The 17815-nt window shown below is 37.9% G+C and overlaps 1 protein-coding gene across 33 annotated transcripts in view; it reads left to right on the top strand.

The window, feature by feature from the left end:
* Window positions 1-17815, top strand: part of Celf2 (CUGBP Elav-like family member 2) — an 808044-nt gene that overhangs the window by 728436 nt on the left and 61793 nt on the right. For 32 of the 33 annotated variants that reach the window (XM_074056689.1, XM_074056688.1, XM_074056690.1 and 29 more), the window contains 3 exons: window positions 4790-4924; window positions 13082-13161; window positions 17204-17362. In XM_074056689.1, coding sequence (XP_073912790.1) covers window positions 4790-4924; window positions 13082-13161; window positions 17204-17362 — 374 coding nt within the window. Of the gene's footprint in view, window positions 1-4789; window positions 4925-13081; window positions 13162-17203; window positions 17363-17815 lie in introns of those variants that run through there. The other variant, XM_074056701.1, reaches the window with a different exon arrangement.

Here is a 17815-nt window from a genome sequence, read left to right as displayed (position 1 = left end):
TAGTTGCTGAAGCTAATCTAGCAATGAGTGGTAAGAAAATCATGAGGTTATCTCAGCTTCTGTGCTTGGGTCTCAGTGACTGGAGCCAGTATTAACTATTGTGTCATACTTCTTGTTGCAAAAGGCATGCTCTTCTTCTGTAGACAGGGCATATACATCCATCCTGCTTTAACCTTCCAACCTCACAACTTGTCAAGGGTCCTTAAAGCCTAGAATCCAGAAATGCTATTTAAGACCACTGTCTCTTTTTCTCAGGGTCTCCAAACCCTCCAGTATTTGTGTGTTGAGTTTAGAGCTAGCAAGAGTCAAGATAACTAAATATTGTCAGGGGAGGGTGAAGACCTGCAAATACTCCTTTAAAAATAGGAATCACAGGGTGTTTTTATCTAGTCACTTTCTGATTTACTGGAAGATGAAGAAATAATTTTGAAATTCAAAGTGGAGAGACTCACAGATTTGGAAGCAGTAATTAAATGCCATATGTTAGCACTAACACATTGAAAAGTTGTTAATTAATTCAGGCAGCCCTGGATCCAGGTGTGACTTTGACAGATTGTACACCAGGGTGTTAGCACAGACTTACAATTAGAGATTTTTTTTTTAATGAAGCTTCCATCCCCTTATTTTAAGAAGTTCCTCTTATACTTTAAGTATTAACACTTCTCATTATACCATAGGAGAACTTTTAAGTGCCTGCTGGTGTAGAACCCCTTTCAGTTCTGTTGCTATTGTTATTAATGGAAAAGACCCCATATATGCTGCCCTTCATATATAAAAGTATGACCCTGCACTCATTCATTGCTGTCCTAGAAGAAAATTACTTTTCCCCTAAAGGGCCAGGACTGTATCTTTCTATCTTTTTTACACTTTTAAGCATCAAGTAGACTAGCATAAATATAGAAGATTCATTTGAAGAATCTACATTCTTACAGATTAAAAAAATAAGTGAAATACTTACTTCCTATTAATACTTAGGGAAAAACTCACCAAAAAGGTCCTCAAAAAATGATGAGAGAGATAAATAAATTCAAAATAATTGTGTTTATTTAGAATGTTTACAAAACTGTTAGGGATTCTTGAGGTAGGAATGCTGGGAATAAATTTTATGAATAAGTTTTCCCTGGAAAATTGGGAAAACCCAAAGGAGAGAAAAAGCAGTATATATTTAGTCAGCTTCATGTGCCATTAAAGCAAACATGGCCCAATTTTTAGAACCACAGAGCAACTTTGAGTAGTAAGAGATGGTGAATGTCCGCTTACTTGATTTATGCATGTGCTCATAAGCCACACACAGAGAAGGAAATTAGCATTTTGAATAGCATATAGATGACTAGGGATACTTTTTTTCTTCATTAGCTAATACTTGTTTTTTAAGAGTTATCTTTCTTCTCACTACCTGGCTGAGTTTATCCTAGGAACTCAATTTCCTTATAAGTGGTTTCCATTTTCTTAATAAATATCTTAGGAAAGATAATTTTTTAGCTTGCTCAAGAACTGCATGTTAAATTTACTATAACATCACCCTGCACATTGTTTTAGCTATGGCAAACCATGACTACAGGTTTGCCAGTGAAGTCAGGAACCAAATGGGAATCTTTCATTTGCTTTTACTTAAAAGACCTAAAACAAGATACTTCAAGATAAGAAGTACAGAAGAAGTTTTTTTTTCCTCTCATACATTTACCAGCCATAGTTTGGTTGGCATAGGAGTCCCACAGATGAAAAGAAAGAGGAATGAGAATTCCTCTCACTCTTCTGCCCTATTTTGGTCAATTGCATCCTCACAGGAATGCCTGGCCACAGTCCTCCTGTGTGAAGGAGTACAGGCATCATAGGTAGCCTGTTTTTGTCCTGATGTTGGACAACACAAGGCTCTTTGTAAAGAAAGCTCCTGGTGTTTCTAGTGCTGCCCCTAACCATTAGGCCTTCACCACTTCCCAGTGTATCATTTACTCTGAGGGTAGCAAAAAGAACTTTAATAGAAAATGTAAAGGAATGTAACTAAAGGAAGTCAGGTACTAAACAGCCTCTCTCCGAGGAATCAGAGCCCATCATACCTGTTGCTCAGGACTATTTTGAGTCTCAACATAAGCAACATCCTTTGTTACTTTCTTTATTCATTGTGCCCCCTCTACTCAAGTCAAGCTGCTCTCCTCTATCTACCCCAAATACACTCCTGCTATTCTTGACTCTACCTTTCCTAGTACCTTGTTCCCTACCCACTACCAGTCTATCCAGACCATGCCTGTACTTCTTAAGGTCCAGCTCAAATGACCTTAAAAGAGCCCTAGAATTTCTCTGCAGTGTCTTAGGAACTGTTCTGAGCATGGAAAGACACTGGGTGTGAGGGATTAAAGAAAAAGTCTAGAGTGTAAAACTTCATTTTATGAGTGACAAAACTGAGGTCCAAGAAGTCAGATAATTCTCCAAGGTCACACATCAAATTAATGGCAACACTAGAAACAGAACCTAAATCTCTTAATCATCTGCCTCCTCTGATTGGAGGAAGCACAGTCGAGAGAAGAGAACACTGGACTGGAGTGGAAACCAGATTATCATCCAGGTTAGATCACATACTTGCTGAATGACCCCCTTAGGCAAATCCCTTACCCCCTTTCAAGTCCTCATGGATTTGTTTTAGAGCTAGGCAAAACATACCTCAAGTCCCTATTTATAGTCCAGAATTCTATGGCAAAGAACATCTAGCTGTCACATGTAGGCTTTTCAAAACTTCACTGCCCACTATAGTAGTTACATGGCTTTTAAATTTTAAATTAACTAAAATGAAACAACATTAAAAAAAAACAGTCCCTCAGTCACACTAGCCCTTTTTTAGTGCTCTGTAGCTACACATGTCTTTAGCTACATATTGAACAACATAGTCATGGAACTTCTCTGTCACTAGGGAGAGTTCTGCTGGACAGTGCTGCTTCAAAGTGACCTGTGAGTCACATCACCTGCTTCATGAACAGATCTTCCCTAGCTCCTGGAGAGCGCAGACCACATATTTTAACTTAGGTTCCAGAAGCAGCTGCCTCCAGTAAGTCTAGAATAAATAATTGTTGGTTAAAAGAAAATGAGACACTTACTATTCAAGCAAGGACTAAAAGAAGGAGAAATAAAAGCCAATTCAATCACAATGACAAGGTTACAGTACAGGTTCAGAACAAAGATTTACACACAGTGACCATGACAGAGCTTTGCCTTAAGCCAGGATTCTCTGTAGTCTCTAGGAAAGCTGGCTATCTTTTTTTCTTTTTGATTCTAAGAAATGGATTGAAACTAGGTGATGGGAAAAAAAGCAGGTCCTCTCCCCACAAGCATCTATGGCATCTAAAAAAGGGTCTTTTCTCCTAAAAAAAAAAAAAAGGCTCCAAGCACTGTCTTGAAATCAGTTATAATCTTACCTGTCAGGCTAAATGTAGGCCACATATCCTGAGCACAAAGGGAAATCTCCCAGATCATCTAAAGTAAAACTTGCTTTATCTCCCCGTCAGATTACAATTTGCACATCTTGTCATGTTACCAAAGTGCATCTCTGTCCCTCAATAATTGGAATAGAACAGCTCCTTTCTAACTCTTACTTTCTGAAGGGTTTAACCCCAGCAGAGTGATCTCAAGTAACAGCAGCCTTGCTTCCCTTTGCTGCAGTTGACTTCTGCATCAATTGGAACCAGCCTGGCTGGTCAGAATCAGGAGCCAAACCTGGTCAGGGCTGCACAGCCATTGCCAAGGAGGGACTTTCCTGGCTCTTCAGAGAAATGAGACTCACTGATCTCTTACTCTTGTCTAAATCAGTGGGGACTAATTCCCTTGGCTATTTTGTTAGATGTTCCATTTAGTGTTTCACTACATCTGCTCCTCTTATTTTACCCCCTGACCCTTCTCTTTTCATAACATCAGAGTTAAAAGAACATCTGCCAAAAAAAAAAAAAAAAAACCTAAGTTAAAATCTGTATCCAAAAATGTCTTTTGGTCTGGCAGAATAGCTCAAGCAAGAAGAGCACCTTCCTAGCAAGCATGAAGCTCTGAGTCCAAACCCCAGTGTTGCCAAAAAAAATTGAGATGAGTGCCTGCCTAATCAAAATGTCTCTGTAAAATAGTAGTGTTAAGCAAATGCATAATACTTTAAGAACTCAGTAAACATAAACACCTTACCATCAATGTCTTCTTTAATTTTTGTTTTTGGCAGTACTGGGGTTTGAACTCAGGACCTCACACACTTGCTAGGCAGGCACTCTAGCCATGCTCCCAACCCTTTTTGCATTAGTTCTGTTTCAGATAGGGTCTCACTTTTGCCCAAGTCAGCCTCGGACTGCAGTCTTCCAGCCTGTGCCTCCCACCTAGCTAGGATTACAGGTGGTCAGCACCACATCCAGCTTGGTTGTTGAGATGGGAGCCTCACTAACCCTTAACTCAGGCTGTTCTCGAACCACAATCCTCCCAAACTCCACTTCCCAAGTAACTTGGATTATAGATGTGAGCCACTGCACCCAGCCCCCTGTGGATTTCTGAATGGGGAGAAAAGGGACTTTATGGTGTTCTGTATCTAACGAAGACATCATGTTAGTAAGAATAAGATCTCAGTGAAATGAAGCACTCTTGAAAGGCAAGGTGAAAGGAGAGACAGGATGGGCTGTGCAGGAGGAGGGACAGACTGGAGGTCTAGAGTTAGTCTTAGGACTGTTCAGACTCACCTAGCAGGACCTGGTTTGATGTAGTTATGAAACACTGATTATAAGAAAATAGATGAGATAGCCTTTGCTCATTCATTATTTTTATCTCCTAGCTGTGGAAGACAGAAAATTGTTCATAGGAATGGTCTCAAAGAAATGTAATGAGAATGATATCAGAGTGATGTTTTCTCCGTTTGGCCAGATAGAAGAATGCCGGATTCTCCGGGGACCTGACGGGCTGAGTCGAGGTGAGTGTGCTGTCTGTAAAGTCTCTTTCCTTAAGTGCTAATTGGAACTCTGTGTCACAGTCAAGGTAGATGTACATAACACACACAGCAGGAGGTCACCTTATACTATATCCCATGTGATGAAGTTGTCCAACTTGAACTTTTCACTGTAGCTGAAGTGATCACCTCTTATTTCTCAGGTTGGGAAGGTCTGAGTGCCAGCATATTAGCTCAGGTTATCACTATCACATGGGAGGCTGACAGACTGCCCTATTGCTACACATCCCTTTTCAACCTCATATTGAAACAAATTTTGGAGAGTGAGGAGGAAAAGTGGAAAATGAGAACAGATATGTGTTGGTTTCACTTTAGTCTTCTGGCTTTCTGCTTGTGCCTGAAGGAAACATTAGGGTTTGTTCCTCTTAACAGTGATCCAAGTCAAGAAAGAATGGCACTGCTCATGTACAGTACAGAGCAGATAGGGTAACTGGGCCTGTCTAGAGTCTTAGAGTTGCATTTCAAAGAGTAAAACTCCTCCAGTCCCTAGACTAGAGTCCTTCAAGTTACAGAAATATGACTTTATCTTGAAGAAGATTGTAGACTCTTGTTTTGCCATCATCATAGAAGTGAAAGCTGTGGCTCAGAGCAGTGATGAAGACCTATATTTTTGCAAGCAGCCATGTGAAATACTGGGAAATCACCCTTTTTCCTCCACATTTGCCTCCCCCTTAAGACCACATACCTCTTTCCTTAAAGTACTCATGAAGGTTGGCAATGAGGGTTAACAGTTGTCTGACTGTGGTTTCCTGAGCCAGTCTGAAGTAGAAAAATATATATGTAAAACATATATATGTCAGTTCTTATAGGAAGTATATTTTTGCAACAGAAAGAGGTTTTAATTTTTCTATTCGTGAAATTACCAGCATAGTTTCCATGGGGCTAATTGGAAACTTTGTTCATTCATAAGCACTGGTTTTCGGCCAGCACTGGCACCCAAGCCACATTCTGAAAGAAAAAGTCTGACTATAGCTATCCAGGAGCTTACTTTCACCTGTCTGACTAGTTTTACCTAACTTCAGCACCATGTGAGGAAGAATATTTGTTTGTTTGTTTTATTTTTAGTTTTAGACATAAAGCCTTGCAGTGTCAGCTGCTAAAATTAAAAGCCCAGAGAATAAAAAGTTCTACCTCCATCCATCTCCAGAGCCCCAAAATAGAAGTGGTCTGGAGGAAAACTGGGCAATAGAATAGTTCCTGTATTTTCTTCCAAAGGTGGTTTAAAGGGGTGGTGGAGGGGAAGGAGGGAAGCATGGAAATTACAGTTTATGCATTTTCTAACAATTCTGAAATGCTGTTTATTTAACCCTCACTTCAAAGACTTGACTCTGTAAAAGCTGTACAAGATACTGAGGGTGATCCCCAAACAACAGATCCAGTACCTGAGGCTCATCTGTAGCTTATCACCTGTGCTGCCATTACTGTCAATCAAATAATCCATCACTGTGATGGATGGCACAACCTCTGGCTTGTGTACAACCTCACAGGCAGAAGGAAACCAGGAGAGCCATCCTAGCCAGTTCAACCATGGGAACTTCTAGTCCCACCTGACCATCTGATTCTACTGCAGTGTTTTATTTGTATATCTCCATCCATCCACTTGGGTAGACAAACTAGGAGAGAGAATACCATGGAAAAAGGTAGTGTGGTTAACAAAGAATAAAGCATGTAGGAAAGACATGATTGTCTTTCTATAATCCCTTTTCTGTTGCCAATTTGATTCAGATTCCCACTCTGTCCAGATGTTGTTCTCAGGACCACTTCAGTATTATCATTGTACTTGTCATTCCCCAAGGTACAAGTGCCATGAAGAAGGCACTTAAATTAATCATAGTGAAATTTATAGTGGCTTAGAGACCAGTAACCCTAAGTTCTAGTACCAAAACTTCTTTGACGTGAGATATGACCAATTAAATTTTCTATCTCTATCCCTCAGTTTCCCTGATTGTAATTGATAGCAGTGAAAATATCTTCCCTGTCCCTCTCCTAGGGCACCATTAATAACCAGTGTGGTTGCTTTTTGTCTAAGCTTACTATCTATCTAGGTTGGTAGATACCTTGAATGTGAAATGTGAATGCTAGATTTCTGCTCCCTCCTTATGTAGGTTGACCCATTTATGAAATGACTCTATTTCACTGTCTTTGTGTGTCCATGAAGGACAAGAACAAATAGCATTTAGAGCTCCTTAAGCATGCATTAGTTATTTCTGCACATAAGATTTTAAAGTACCACAACTTTCATGTGAAAGAGCAGGACACATGGTACTTAAAAAAGAGAACTTAGCTAATTTGATCTGCCATTTGGTTGATTAACCAGCACTTGACACCAGAAGCAGCCTGTTTCTGAAACAAGTTCTGGGAGACCTCTCATCAATATTTTACGCAAATGATGGCTCAGTGTGAAGAGGAGAATACCCTCTCCCTTTTTTAACAGAAAAGTAATTTCTGGTGAACTGATGAGCATTCCCTATTGGAAAAAAGAAAACACTCATTTATAACCATTCGTTCCAAAATATAAAGACAGACAGCGGTGCGTTTTTCAATTAGCAGGACCCAGGGACTCCTGGCTACAGAGACTTACTTCTAAATCAGTGTATTTGTTTTTAAAAAAAATTCTCTTTCATGCTACCATTTTTCTCTTGTTAAAGAATTGCAGGTTTCAATCAAATATTAATAAGTGTCTCCCATTAGTGCACTGCAGACAAAGGGTACTCAGCATTTCTTTTCTCAATGTCTATTGCTGGCTCAGCTGTTTAGAAAATAAATAAATAAAAATTAAGCAAAATGACAGCTTGACTTCTCTGAAATGTACCTCCTGATATAAAACCAGGGTATAAACTATTCAGAAGGAGAGGTTATTAGTCAAACAATTTGATTAGGTTGGTAAGATGCAGTTGAGTGATTTTCTTTCCCTGCTTTTATTCAGTTCAGCTGTAAGTATAAAGACAAAAAGGCATTTATTCTAGCTGGCACCCCCACAGTTTCCAATGTTATTTCATCTCTGCCACATCAGTAGTTTCAAGTCCTCCTTAATAGGCATTCCACTGAGGTTTCTCAGGCTTGTTGACTCAACTATGCATGAACATAGTGAGATGTCAGGAAGCACAGCAGTACCTATATTTTCAGTTAGAGTCATTGTCTTTAAAAAAATAATCATGATCTACATATCAGACAGAGAGAATATTTTACAAATCCTGTCAGTCCCAGCACCAGCCCATTTTCCAGAACAGGCATCCTCAAGAAGTTATCATAATTTTCTATGTGGAAAGCAAGTAGCACCAGCCAAGCACATGAAGCTACTCAGCAAATATTCAGACTCTTCCTTATATTGAGCAGTATGCCTGTGTCTAAGGATGCATTCCCCATTTGTGGACAGTAACCCATTCTGCTATCTTTCCTATTTTGGAAAGTATGGTTTCCAAAGCTTTCAAGCAGCTTTGAGATATTCAGGCCATTCTGAATGACCGTTCCACTTCTTGAGGCCCTTGCAGGAACCTGCATTGAGAAAACAAGCAGGCCCACAAGTGGCAATTCACATGAGATATTTGCTCTCAAAAGCAAATATGTATTTATTTGACATTGTCACCTTAACATGTTGATTTCTTAAATATACATGTTCTCACTGAAACCATAATTATTCTGTCAGAATAGGCTGGGTAAGTACAACTTACAGGGTTTTCCACACCATGGCAATTGAATATAACTTGGAGACAGTGAAGAACTTTGTTTTATTTTTCTTTCCCACAAACTGTAGTCACATCTTTACTACCATTTAAGGTAACTTTCTGCTTATGTAAGAATTTTCCAGCTGTGTTTATGGTGTTCCAACATTCCCCTGCCAAAACCCTGGACAAATGAATTGGCAATATTTTCAGGGATATTGGAGAGCACAGACTGGGTTTAGTCATTAAATTCTCATTTATTTTTGTTGTATCTAATCAAGATATTATAATAGGACTTTTGACTACTCAAACATATACATGGAAAAGACTCAGTTTTATCTCATTTTTAGCCCTGCCAATATAATACTTAAAATCAGATAGTAGGAACTTCTATCACATGCCCCCTAGATTATTGACTATATTTTGCTATCTTGTTCTGAGTACAATCTTCCAGTCCCATCTCAGCAATGAGATTTTGCCAGCTATTAAGTAAATCCTACTTTTCACCCAATCTCAAGTACCATAAATGAATGATGTCTCATTGCCAGTTCTCAGTAAACTAACCCACTGGTTATGGTTATATAGGCTAATTTTTATGCCCTAATACTATACTGGTACCATGTGTTTTATCAATCCTGCCACTGCTGAAAAAATACAGCCAGAAAAATTCGTTGCATTAATATCTGTTTCATGGGTTCAAATCTCCTTTGTACTACAGTTATTTTAAATTATGCTTCATTAAGTTGAAATATAGTAGACTACTATACCTCTTTCAGAGAAGAAACAAAAGCAAGAGGCCCTGGCATTGTTCATGCTGTTGAAAGTACCGCTTCTTTTTTTCTGGGACATGGGGGAACACAAGAATTCATCTAGTTTTGTAAAATTCCCTTGCAGCTAAGAGAAAAGGTACAGTACCTGAGTTAAGATATCCTTTCAATTGAAATGACAAGTGTAATAGATGTGTTCCAAAATCTTCTCTGTGACAAGGCTACGTGCTTTCCTTAGATCCTGTCTGTAGGAGGAAATTACCTTGTAAAACCTTTCCCCAGTCAATCATCTGTTTTAGCAGCAAGAAGGCAACCTCACCCAAAATAAGAGGGATTCAACTCTTTTCATTTCTCTTAGTAATCTCTGGCATTCTGAAAATGGACATGATAAATAATTGCAAGATAAATTACAAGTGGGCCACACTTACAGAGGGATCTTACTTTGCTACTATATATTTGGAGGTTTTAAGACCTTAATATACACACACATGCTATCATATCTACACCAGAATAAAAGAAGGAAATGTGGCTTCATTCTTTTGATACCTATGTCTCTTTTCACCAGTCTTAATTTCTCTAGAATTTTGGTCAGTTGCCAAAGGACTGATCACTGAGACAACATATTCAATAGTTCTAAATGATTAAGGGCTGATTCAACAAGATCAGAGATGTTATCTTGTCAAGACTCAGTGAACTCCACTGCATGCAGGTCATAGTATGAGACCAACTATGATCTAAATTATTTCTATACAATGGAAAGTCTTAGAGTTGACTTGTGAGAAAAAGCCAACAACCAGTTTTAATGATAGGAGCTCATGTGATCCTTTGTTAGTAAAGAAACACATATTGGACGCCTAATCTTGAAACTACCACTTTGTTTTCAGTGATACTGGAAAGAAAATTAAAAATAGGACTGCCATGACTTCCTGCTTAAAAGAAATTACAAAGGTTAACAAGCTACTATCCCAAGAAACATTTGGTTCTTAAGTTGCTCAACTTCATCCACAGTGGCACAGAGTGAAATTTTTCAACATGTATTCCCACTTTATAAATGACACAGTACTTTTTTTCCTTAAGTAATTGAACACAGCACACAATACAGAACTTGACAGAAGCCCCTAAGGAGACATCTTCTCTCTTACTGCACTACTGCCAATAGAATAAAAAGGTTAAAGAAGTCATCATATTTGTCAGATCATTTTTGGATGGGGTAAGGATTATAAAATTAGAAGCATCAGTTGAGTATTTAATTGCAGATTTCTTAGAGGAAAGGGCAATGGTTCAAGTTATGAAGATTTAATTTTATTGTTCTTTTGCTAATACTTTAATTCTGGAGCCTGCTAATTGCTTCATCTTTCTCACTAAGTTACTTACAAAAGTTCTGCTTTTATGAAATTGTAGTGAATGCATAAACTGTGCCTTTTGGATTCTTGTTGACATTTTACATGTCTTTAAATGCATTTTTAACCTGCATTTGGAAACTGACAGTTTGTACATGTTCCTGGATAATAAGAGCAAATGAAATGAATGTAATCATCTTCTTGACTATTAAAAGTAGAATTAGTCTGGGCTTCACCTGCTTTCAAATATATCTCTATCAGATGAGTTGCTTTTGCCTCCATTATAGTCTCAAGGCAAGAAGTAGAAAAATAAAAATTTATTAATATTTCTTCCATATAATGTTGGTGATGATCATAACACTTTTGAAGAGATTTTACATTGAAACAGATGGTAAATCTGAGACTATAATTTTATACCTCCGCATCAATATGGAAGCCAATAGAGGTATTGTCATCTCTCTCACACTCTATTACACACATTGTCTAGATGCCATAGAGAAGGCCACTAAATTGCTTTCATTGGTGACAAAAGCTGCAGTCATTCTAGGTACAGACAGCATGTTTAAATAGTAAGCTTCATCAGCTGCTGTCCTGTCAGAGAACTACATAAAACAGCTCAGCATTCATGGCAAGCGAGAGTTCATTCCAACAGGAATTCTTAAGGCCAGCTTAGCCAAGAGTTGAATATTAGATGAATTTCCCATGTACTGAGAGTTTTTGTATTTTAGAAATTATAGCATGATGCAAAAAGAAAAAAATGCATTGACTTATTTTCATAACTGGATGTCATTGTGCGTTGGGGGTAGCTGGCAGGCACTGCTTTCTCTTATTGTGGTTTAATTAAAAGGTGCTATGGCAGTATTGACTTGATAATCTCACCAGGTACACACACAGAGATAAAGAAGGAATATATTTTATGGCTCACAAATTGATTTACATAAACCAAACAATCTGCTGGTTGTTTGGATGTAGAATGTTCTATTTTGCTCATTGGCCACAGGGACAACAGTCTCATATTGTTGATGCCAGAATTCCACTTTCATGCATTTGTTTTGAAATGACAGTAGGCTTCTGCCGCTCAGTGTTTAGATCTGCTTCATTTGGAAATCTTTTAAGTAGTAATAATAATAATGTTTTGAGGAAATTGAGTGGAACACTAAATTATTCTTTGATACCTAAGTTCAAACTGTGCAAGGCTAAAGAAGCTGAAAATCAATGTTCTTCTAAAGTCATTAGAGATCATAAGTGAGCTAAGTCCCTATTGCTTTATATAGCTTTTAGTGTGCTGTGTGATACTATCATAAAATCAGCCTGGACCTGCATTAATTTCACAGTCTTTTTCTCTGAGAAGCCCAAGGGTGCGTGATGAATAAAATGTAGATTTTAGAAGGCAGTGTTTTCATTAGTGCAAAGGGCAATGAGCCGTGTAGTTGGAGCGGTGACCTGCATGGTGGCCAATGCTGCTACAAGAAGCAGGAACCAGCATTATAGATTCTGGTTATTTTACAGCACTAGAAAAAATAAACATGGAAAGCTTTACAATTCTCACAGTCAGTGTTCAGAGAAATGTACATTGTCTTGTGTATGTTAAACTTTATATTAGATCTCACAATGTTTCAGAAAGTCACAACTTTCAAAAGCTGTGAAGATTTTTATACCTATAAATCCAAGGCAAATTTTCAAATTTTCTTTATACGTACTGTTGAATATTCTTAGAGTAAATAAATAGAGTATTTGTTTTTGTAAATAATTAATTACTAAATATCTTGTAATGGATTTTGCATATTTGTTTACACTTGAATAGCATCAATTTATATTTTATACATAAAGTTTTTTTTTTTTTTTAACTTTCCAGATGTTTATTTGCTGACATTTTGAGCTCTTGAGATTTATTTGCTAATTTGCCCTTGGTGTGAAGATTTTCTTATTTATTTCTTAAAAATAAACAGTGAAATTTGAAATATAAAACCCTGATGTGTGGATGCCCTCAATGTAAAAATCATCCGCCAAGGAGAAAATGGAAAATAGCAGCTTTTTATTTTAAAAAATGCAAACTAGATCTTGCTAATTTCAAACCCTGTGGCTACAAAAAGTAACCAACTTCTTCCCACAGTTTCCATTAAAAAATAAATAAATAAATCTTTCTGCTTTGGTCAGATTAGCAAGTCAGCACTGTGAATAAACAGCAAAATAAGATAAAACCAAAGAGAGAAGTTGTTTATTTTTATGTACTACTGAGAACAGTGTCGTCTTGTGGCAGTTCTCGTAGACTGTGTTGGTTTAACAAGCGTCCAACCCTTTTGTCTTGTTGTTTTTTGTCTTTCCTGCTCCCTGTCCCCTTGTTTCCCACAGGCTGTGCGTTTGTCACATTTTCTACAAGGGCAATGGCACAGAATGCAATCAAAGCCATGCATCAGTCTCAGACCATGGAGGTACTGTATCATCTGCCCTTTCTTTGTTTTCTTTGTGCAAATGATGGGGAATGGTAAAGCAATTCTCTCCTGTGTGGATTGTTCACATGACAATCACAGATTTAAACTTTCACCATCTTGCTCTCATTCATTCATATTCATATTCTTTCTCTCCCTCCCCACTCCTCTCCCATCCCCCATTCCTTCCCTCCTCTTCTTCCTCCCTCTCTCACTGCCCACCCCCCTGCATTTTCTCCTTAATGACTTAAAATGTATTTAGTGAAACTTTCTACTTGCTCTACAGTTATCTTTTGAGCCTTTTTTCATAGTGGCACAGGTCCTGTGATATAAAGTCATTAGGCACTTTAAACAAAGTGTCATTCTGGACCGAAAGAATTAAATACATTCCCTACAACAGGGTTAGTATGGATTAAGTCCTAAGAGCCCTAACCCCAAATTGCTGTTTGCCCTATACTGAGTCACAAAGTTCTTTTCTTAATACAGGGTGAAGTTATCTGAAATCTAGTTAAACAGAATGGTGGTTTTGCATGTCAAAAACATTGAAGAAAGTTAATACTTCGCTTACATAACAGTGAGATGCTAATTTATATGAGAGTCCCCTGAAAAACTAGATTTGTTTCCTTACTTAAAAATGAGCAATAACAAAGAAACATAACGGCTCAAATCTTGTCTCCTCATGAGAGATAGTGACTTGAGGGAAAGGTAAATACACTGGTGTGGATATACACCTACAAGTGTAGATAGGTGGCTTTATACTTTTAGTCTGTGATTTGGGTCATGGCCTTCAGAATTTTGCACAAAAATATTCCAAAACTGATACGCCATTACTTACTCTGTATCGTCTGATAGAATCAATTGGGAGTGCATGTGCTGCTGTATTATGTACACTGTATCTTTGTGTATGGGTGATCTCTGGAGGTGGTGGCCTTGTGGTGTTATCTAAAACTATGTTTTCATATTTGGGAAAAAAGATAGTTTCAGTTTTATTTAATGTGCAAAAATATACTGTTTGAGCTTCTTTTTGACCCCTTTTTGTTGGGGTTTTATTTTTTTTGTTTGGTTTGGTTTGTTGGGTTTTTTTGTTTGTTTGTTTGTTTTTGTTTTTTGCAATGCTGCATCTCCCAAAGCATGCTGGGAGCTAAGTGATCATTATGCGTCATGTTCTGTGGCAACTTTTTTATAATGAATCAGGAGGTGGGTGGAAGGGAGGGAAAGGAGTGTGCATGGCATTGTCATTAAGTGTTTACTGTACTTTTCTGAATTGTGACATCAGCATTGCAAAGCCTATTGTCTTTTTTGAATATTCATTTTGACTTTGATATTCCTATCATATATTATATAATCAATGTGTTTTCCTTTCAGTGCAATGCATTTTTAAGACAATCCCACCCCCTACCTGAAGGCACGCTCAGGTGAAAATCAGCCATGATAGGAAATAATCAGCAGGATTTAACATATCTAGGAATTCAGTCTTGTATAACATGCAATCACATGTATGATAAAGTTTTGGCTCCCTTTTTCTCTAAGGCTACTCTGTTACTGTGAATTTCCAGCTGTTTTTCAGCTTGGAGATTAAAATGAAAGTGCCATTAGGGAAAAACAGTCTTTACCAGAATTTGTCTCTGCCATATATGCGTTTCATTCTTAATTATTTCCGTTTCCTATAATCAAGGTATTTATATCCAAATTAGTCTTCTTTTAGATAACTTTATAACGTAAATTCTTCCAGCCCTGTTACAAATGTAGCGTTCCCTTCACTGAAGAGTCCCCAAGTGGGGACAGAGAGAATGTTGGAGGAGTCTGGGTCTCCTATGTAACAAGGAAGTGCTGGAGATATAAGGCAGAACTGGGCATGAACCAAAACTAAGAAACATGAGGCTTTCATAATGGAAAGAAAGGGTTAGAGGGGATGGAGTTTACTAATTCTGAGGAAATTCTTGACCCTTTATTATTAATATCTCTATTATGAGAAAGTCAAACTTGGTATAATTGTTTTAACAACTGGACATCCACACTTAAGCAGAGGGGTTCTCAGACAGTTTAATTTTTTAAATTGACATTTAAACAGAAGATTATATATTATGCAGTTACATTATAATTATACAACTCAAGTTGTTGGGTTTTTTTAACTAATTACACTATTTTCAAGACTCTGGCACTTATCTTTAACTGAGATGTAGTATCTAATTTTAATTGATGTGAATATTAGAAGAATAAACCTTTAAAACAATTTTATATTGTATTTTCTATTTCCCTACTGTCCTCCACACTCAGCCTACTTGTTTTTCTCTTTTGTGATATAAATTAGCCATTTTTAAAGCCGTCTCATTGATCTAATTTTCTGCCTTTATGTCTCTTTTAGTATTTAAGGAAGAAAAAGCAAGTAAATGTCTTTTAGGCGGAGCTGCTGTCATTTGTCATGGGTGCACTTGATGCCAGCAGTAGCGACCCTTTTCCATGCAAAGCCCCTCTCCACAATTTCCATCTTCACACTATTTTGCTCTCTTTCAAAAAAAATGATAAAGTGAAATACAGAGCAGATAAAGAAAACTGAACTAGAGAATCTTTTAATGACAGAACATTATTTTTACGCAGTTCACTGACATGTAGCATTCTGTACAGTGACTCTGCCCTGCCAAAGCTGAAGATTCATAGACTGAAAGTTCTGCCACCACCAAAATGGTCACCTTACCTTTCTTACTCTTAAAATAGCAGACCTAATGGCCTCATGCTGCATCCTCAGTAAGCACCCACGTGATAAAGAAAAATGCAAGTTTGTTTTTTAGAAGAAAGGAAAATGGCTCAAAGGAAATGAAAAGAGAAAGTCATTTAAATAGCAGTATAGCATTTCTGAGAGAACAGAAAAGTGGTGTATTATCATCCTGAGTTTCAACAGAAGTTTTTATTTAATCACATGGGTGGAAGTGCTTCTTTTTACCTCAGCAACATATAACAGCTTCACTGGTGATGGACTGTGGAGCCAAGCCATACCTAGGAGAAAAGGGGGGTCAGGAGGGTATGTACCTGCTGAGTTCCTACCAAGTGGCAGACCTTTCATAGGTACTTTGGAAAGGAGGATGGTGTTTGAGGTATTAGCTGGTTATTATCCCTGAAGATTGTATCTACCTCAAAAATGAATGCATCCATATGAATTTGAACCATTTCTTTCTCACCATTCTTACTCCTTGCCTTTTAAAGGAAATTCAAATGAAAGAAGCTGCTAGAATGGTTAGATTTATTAGGGAGAGTAACCAAGTAGAATCCTCCTTCTGCTATTTAAACTGTATTTCTGACTAGAATGTGGGCTTTTTTGGTTTGCTGTAGGGATTTGGGTTAGAATAGATATAACATGGAAGGAAGAAGAGAGACCTTTCTGAAAACATGTGAACAGTCAACTTTTGTCAGTGCCTATGTTTTCCGAATATCTCCATCCTTCATCCATGTTCCTAAAATGAAACCCATTCTCCCTATTATTTTAGGATCAAATTATTCCCGTAGTTCCAGTGTTCAGTAATATATAACTGAGCCTGATGTGGTTGTATATACCTGTAATCCCAGAACTTGGAAAGAATAAACAATAAAAATGAATGGATGAGACATTTTCGTTCCCATTGCAGTTTCTCCCTGGCTTTGTACTCTGCTAATATGTGGAAATATGCAGACATACAAAAGAGAAGACTATCTTTAAGGCAAGTGAACTGTGAAGCTTAATTAAAGATAAGGTCTTTGTCTCAAAGAAAGGCCTGGAAAGCTGAAGGAACACACATGAGGAGAGAAGGAGAGGCAGTTTAATATAATTAGAGCAAAAAAAACAAATGGCTTCACCAACTATCAGTCCCCCAAAGAAATCAATGCCACTATCTGGAATTTTCTGTTGATGGTACCATGCAAAGAGAAGAAGGAATATCAAACCACTTTTAAATCATTCCAGACCATTCCATGCTCCAAGATAGTTAAGAAAGATAGATCCAATGCTGACTATCGTGAAAGGGTTCAACCAGGCTGTAACTTCCTCTTCACTTTCCAATGTGTCTAACCACAGGGCTGCTCTTCACCTATTGTGGTGAAGTTTGCTGACACTCAGAAGGACAAAGAGCAAAGGCGCCTCCAACAGCAGCTTGCACAGCAGATGCAACAGCTCAACACTGCCACCTGGGGGAACCTGACAGGGCTTGGCGGACTTACCCCACAGTACCTGGCGGTAAGTGCGGGAGAAAGTTGGTCAAGTATGGTCCCCGTGAAGGAGAGGAACACAACCCAGAAACTCCCAAAAGCTACTTTTTAAGTATACATTTTCCATACATTTTGAGTCTCAGGAATTATTGAAATCAGGATTTATACAAAAGATTTTTCCAGGTTAAATTGATTAGCATATGACTTTTGCCTAATTTTAATTCCAACCTGATATAGGCTGAGCAAAGTCCCATATGCTAAACTTGTAACCAGTGTTTCAAAGCCTGGGTTATGTAAGAGATTCTTGATAGCTGGTTATCTAATGATTCTGAGGCAGCTGGCTGAGAACTTACTAGCTGGCAAGTTGCTAGGTGCCCTGTCAAGACCTCAGCTGCAATTTCCTAGAAGTTTGAGTTTGTCATCCTAGGTCTTCCTGGTGGAAATGCACTGTGTTGATGAAATCAAATACTCCTTACTTCAT

Source organism: Castor canadensis, chromosome 15 (assembly GCF_047511655.1).
Source record: "Castor canadensis chromosome 15, mCasCan1.hap1v2, whole genome shotgun sequence".
Lineage (NCBI taxonomy): Eukaryota > Metazoa > Chordata > Mammalia > Rodentia > Castoridae > Castor > Castor canadensis.
Note: the sequence above shows the minus strand (reverse complement) of the source record. Positions and strands in the feature narration are given on the sequence as shown.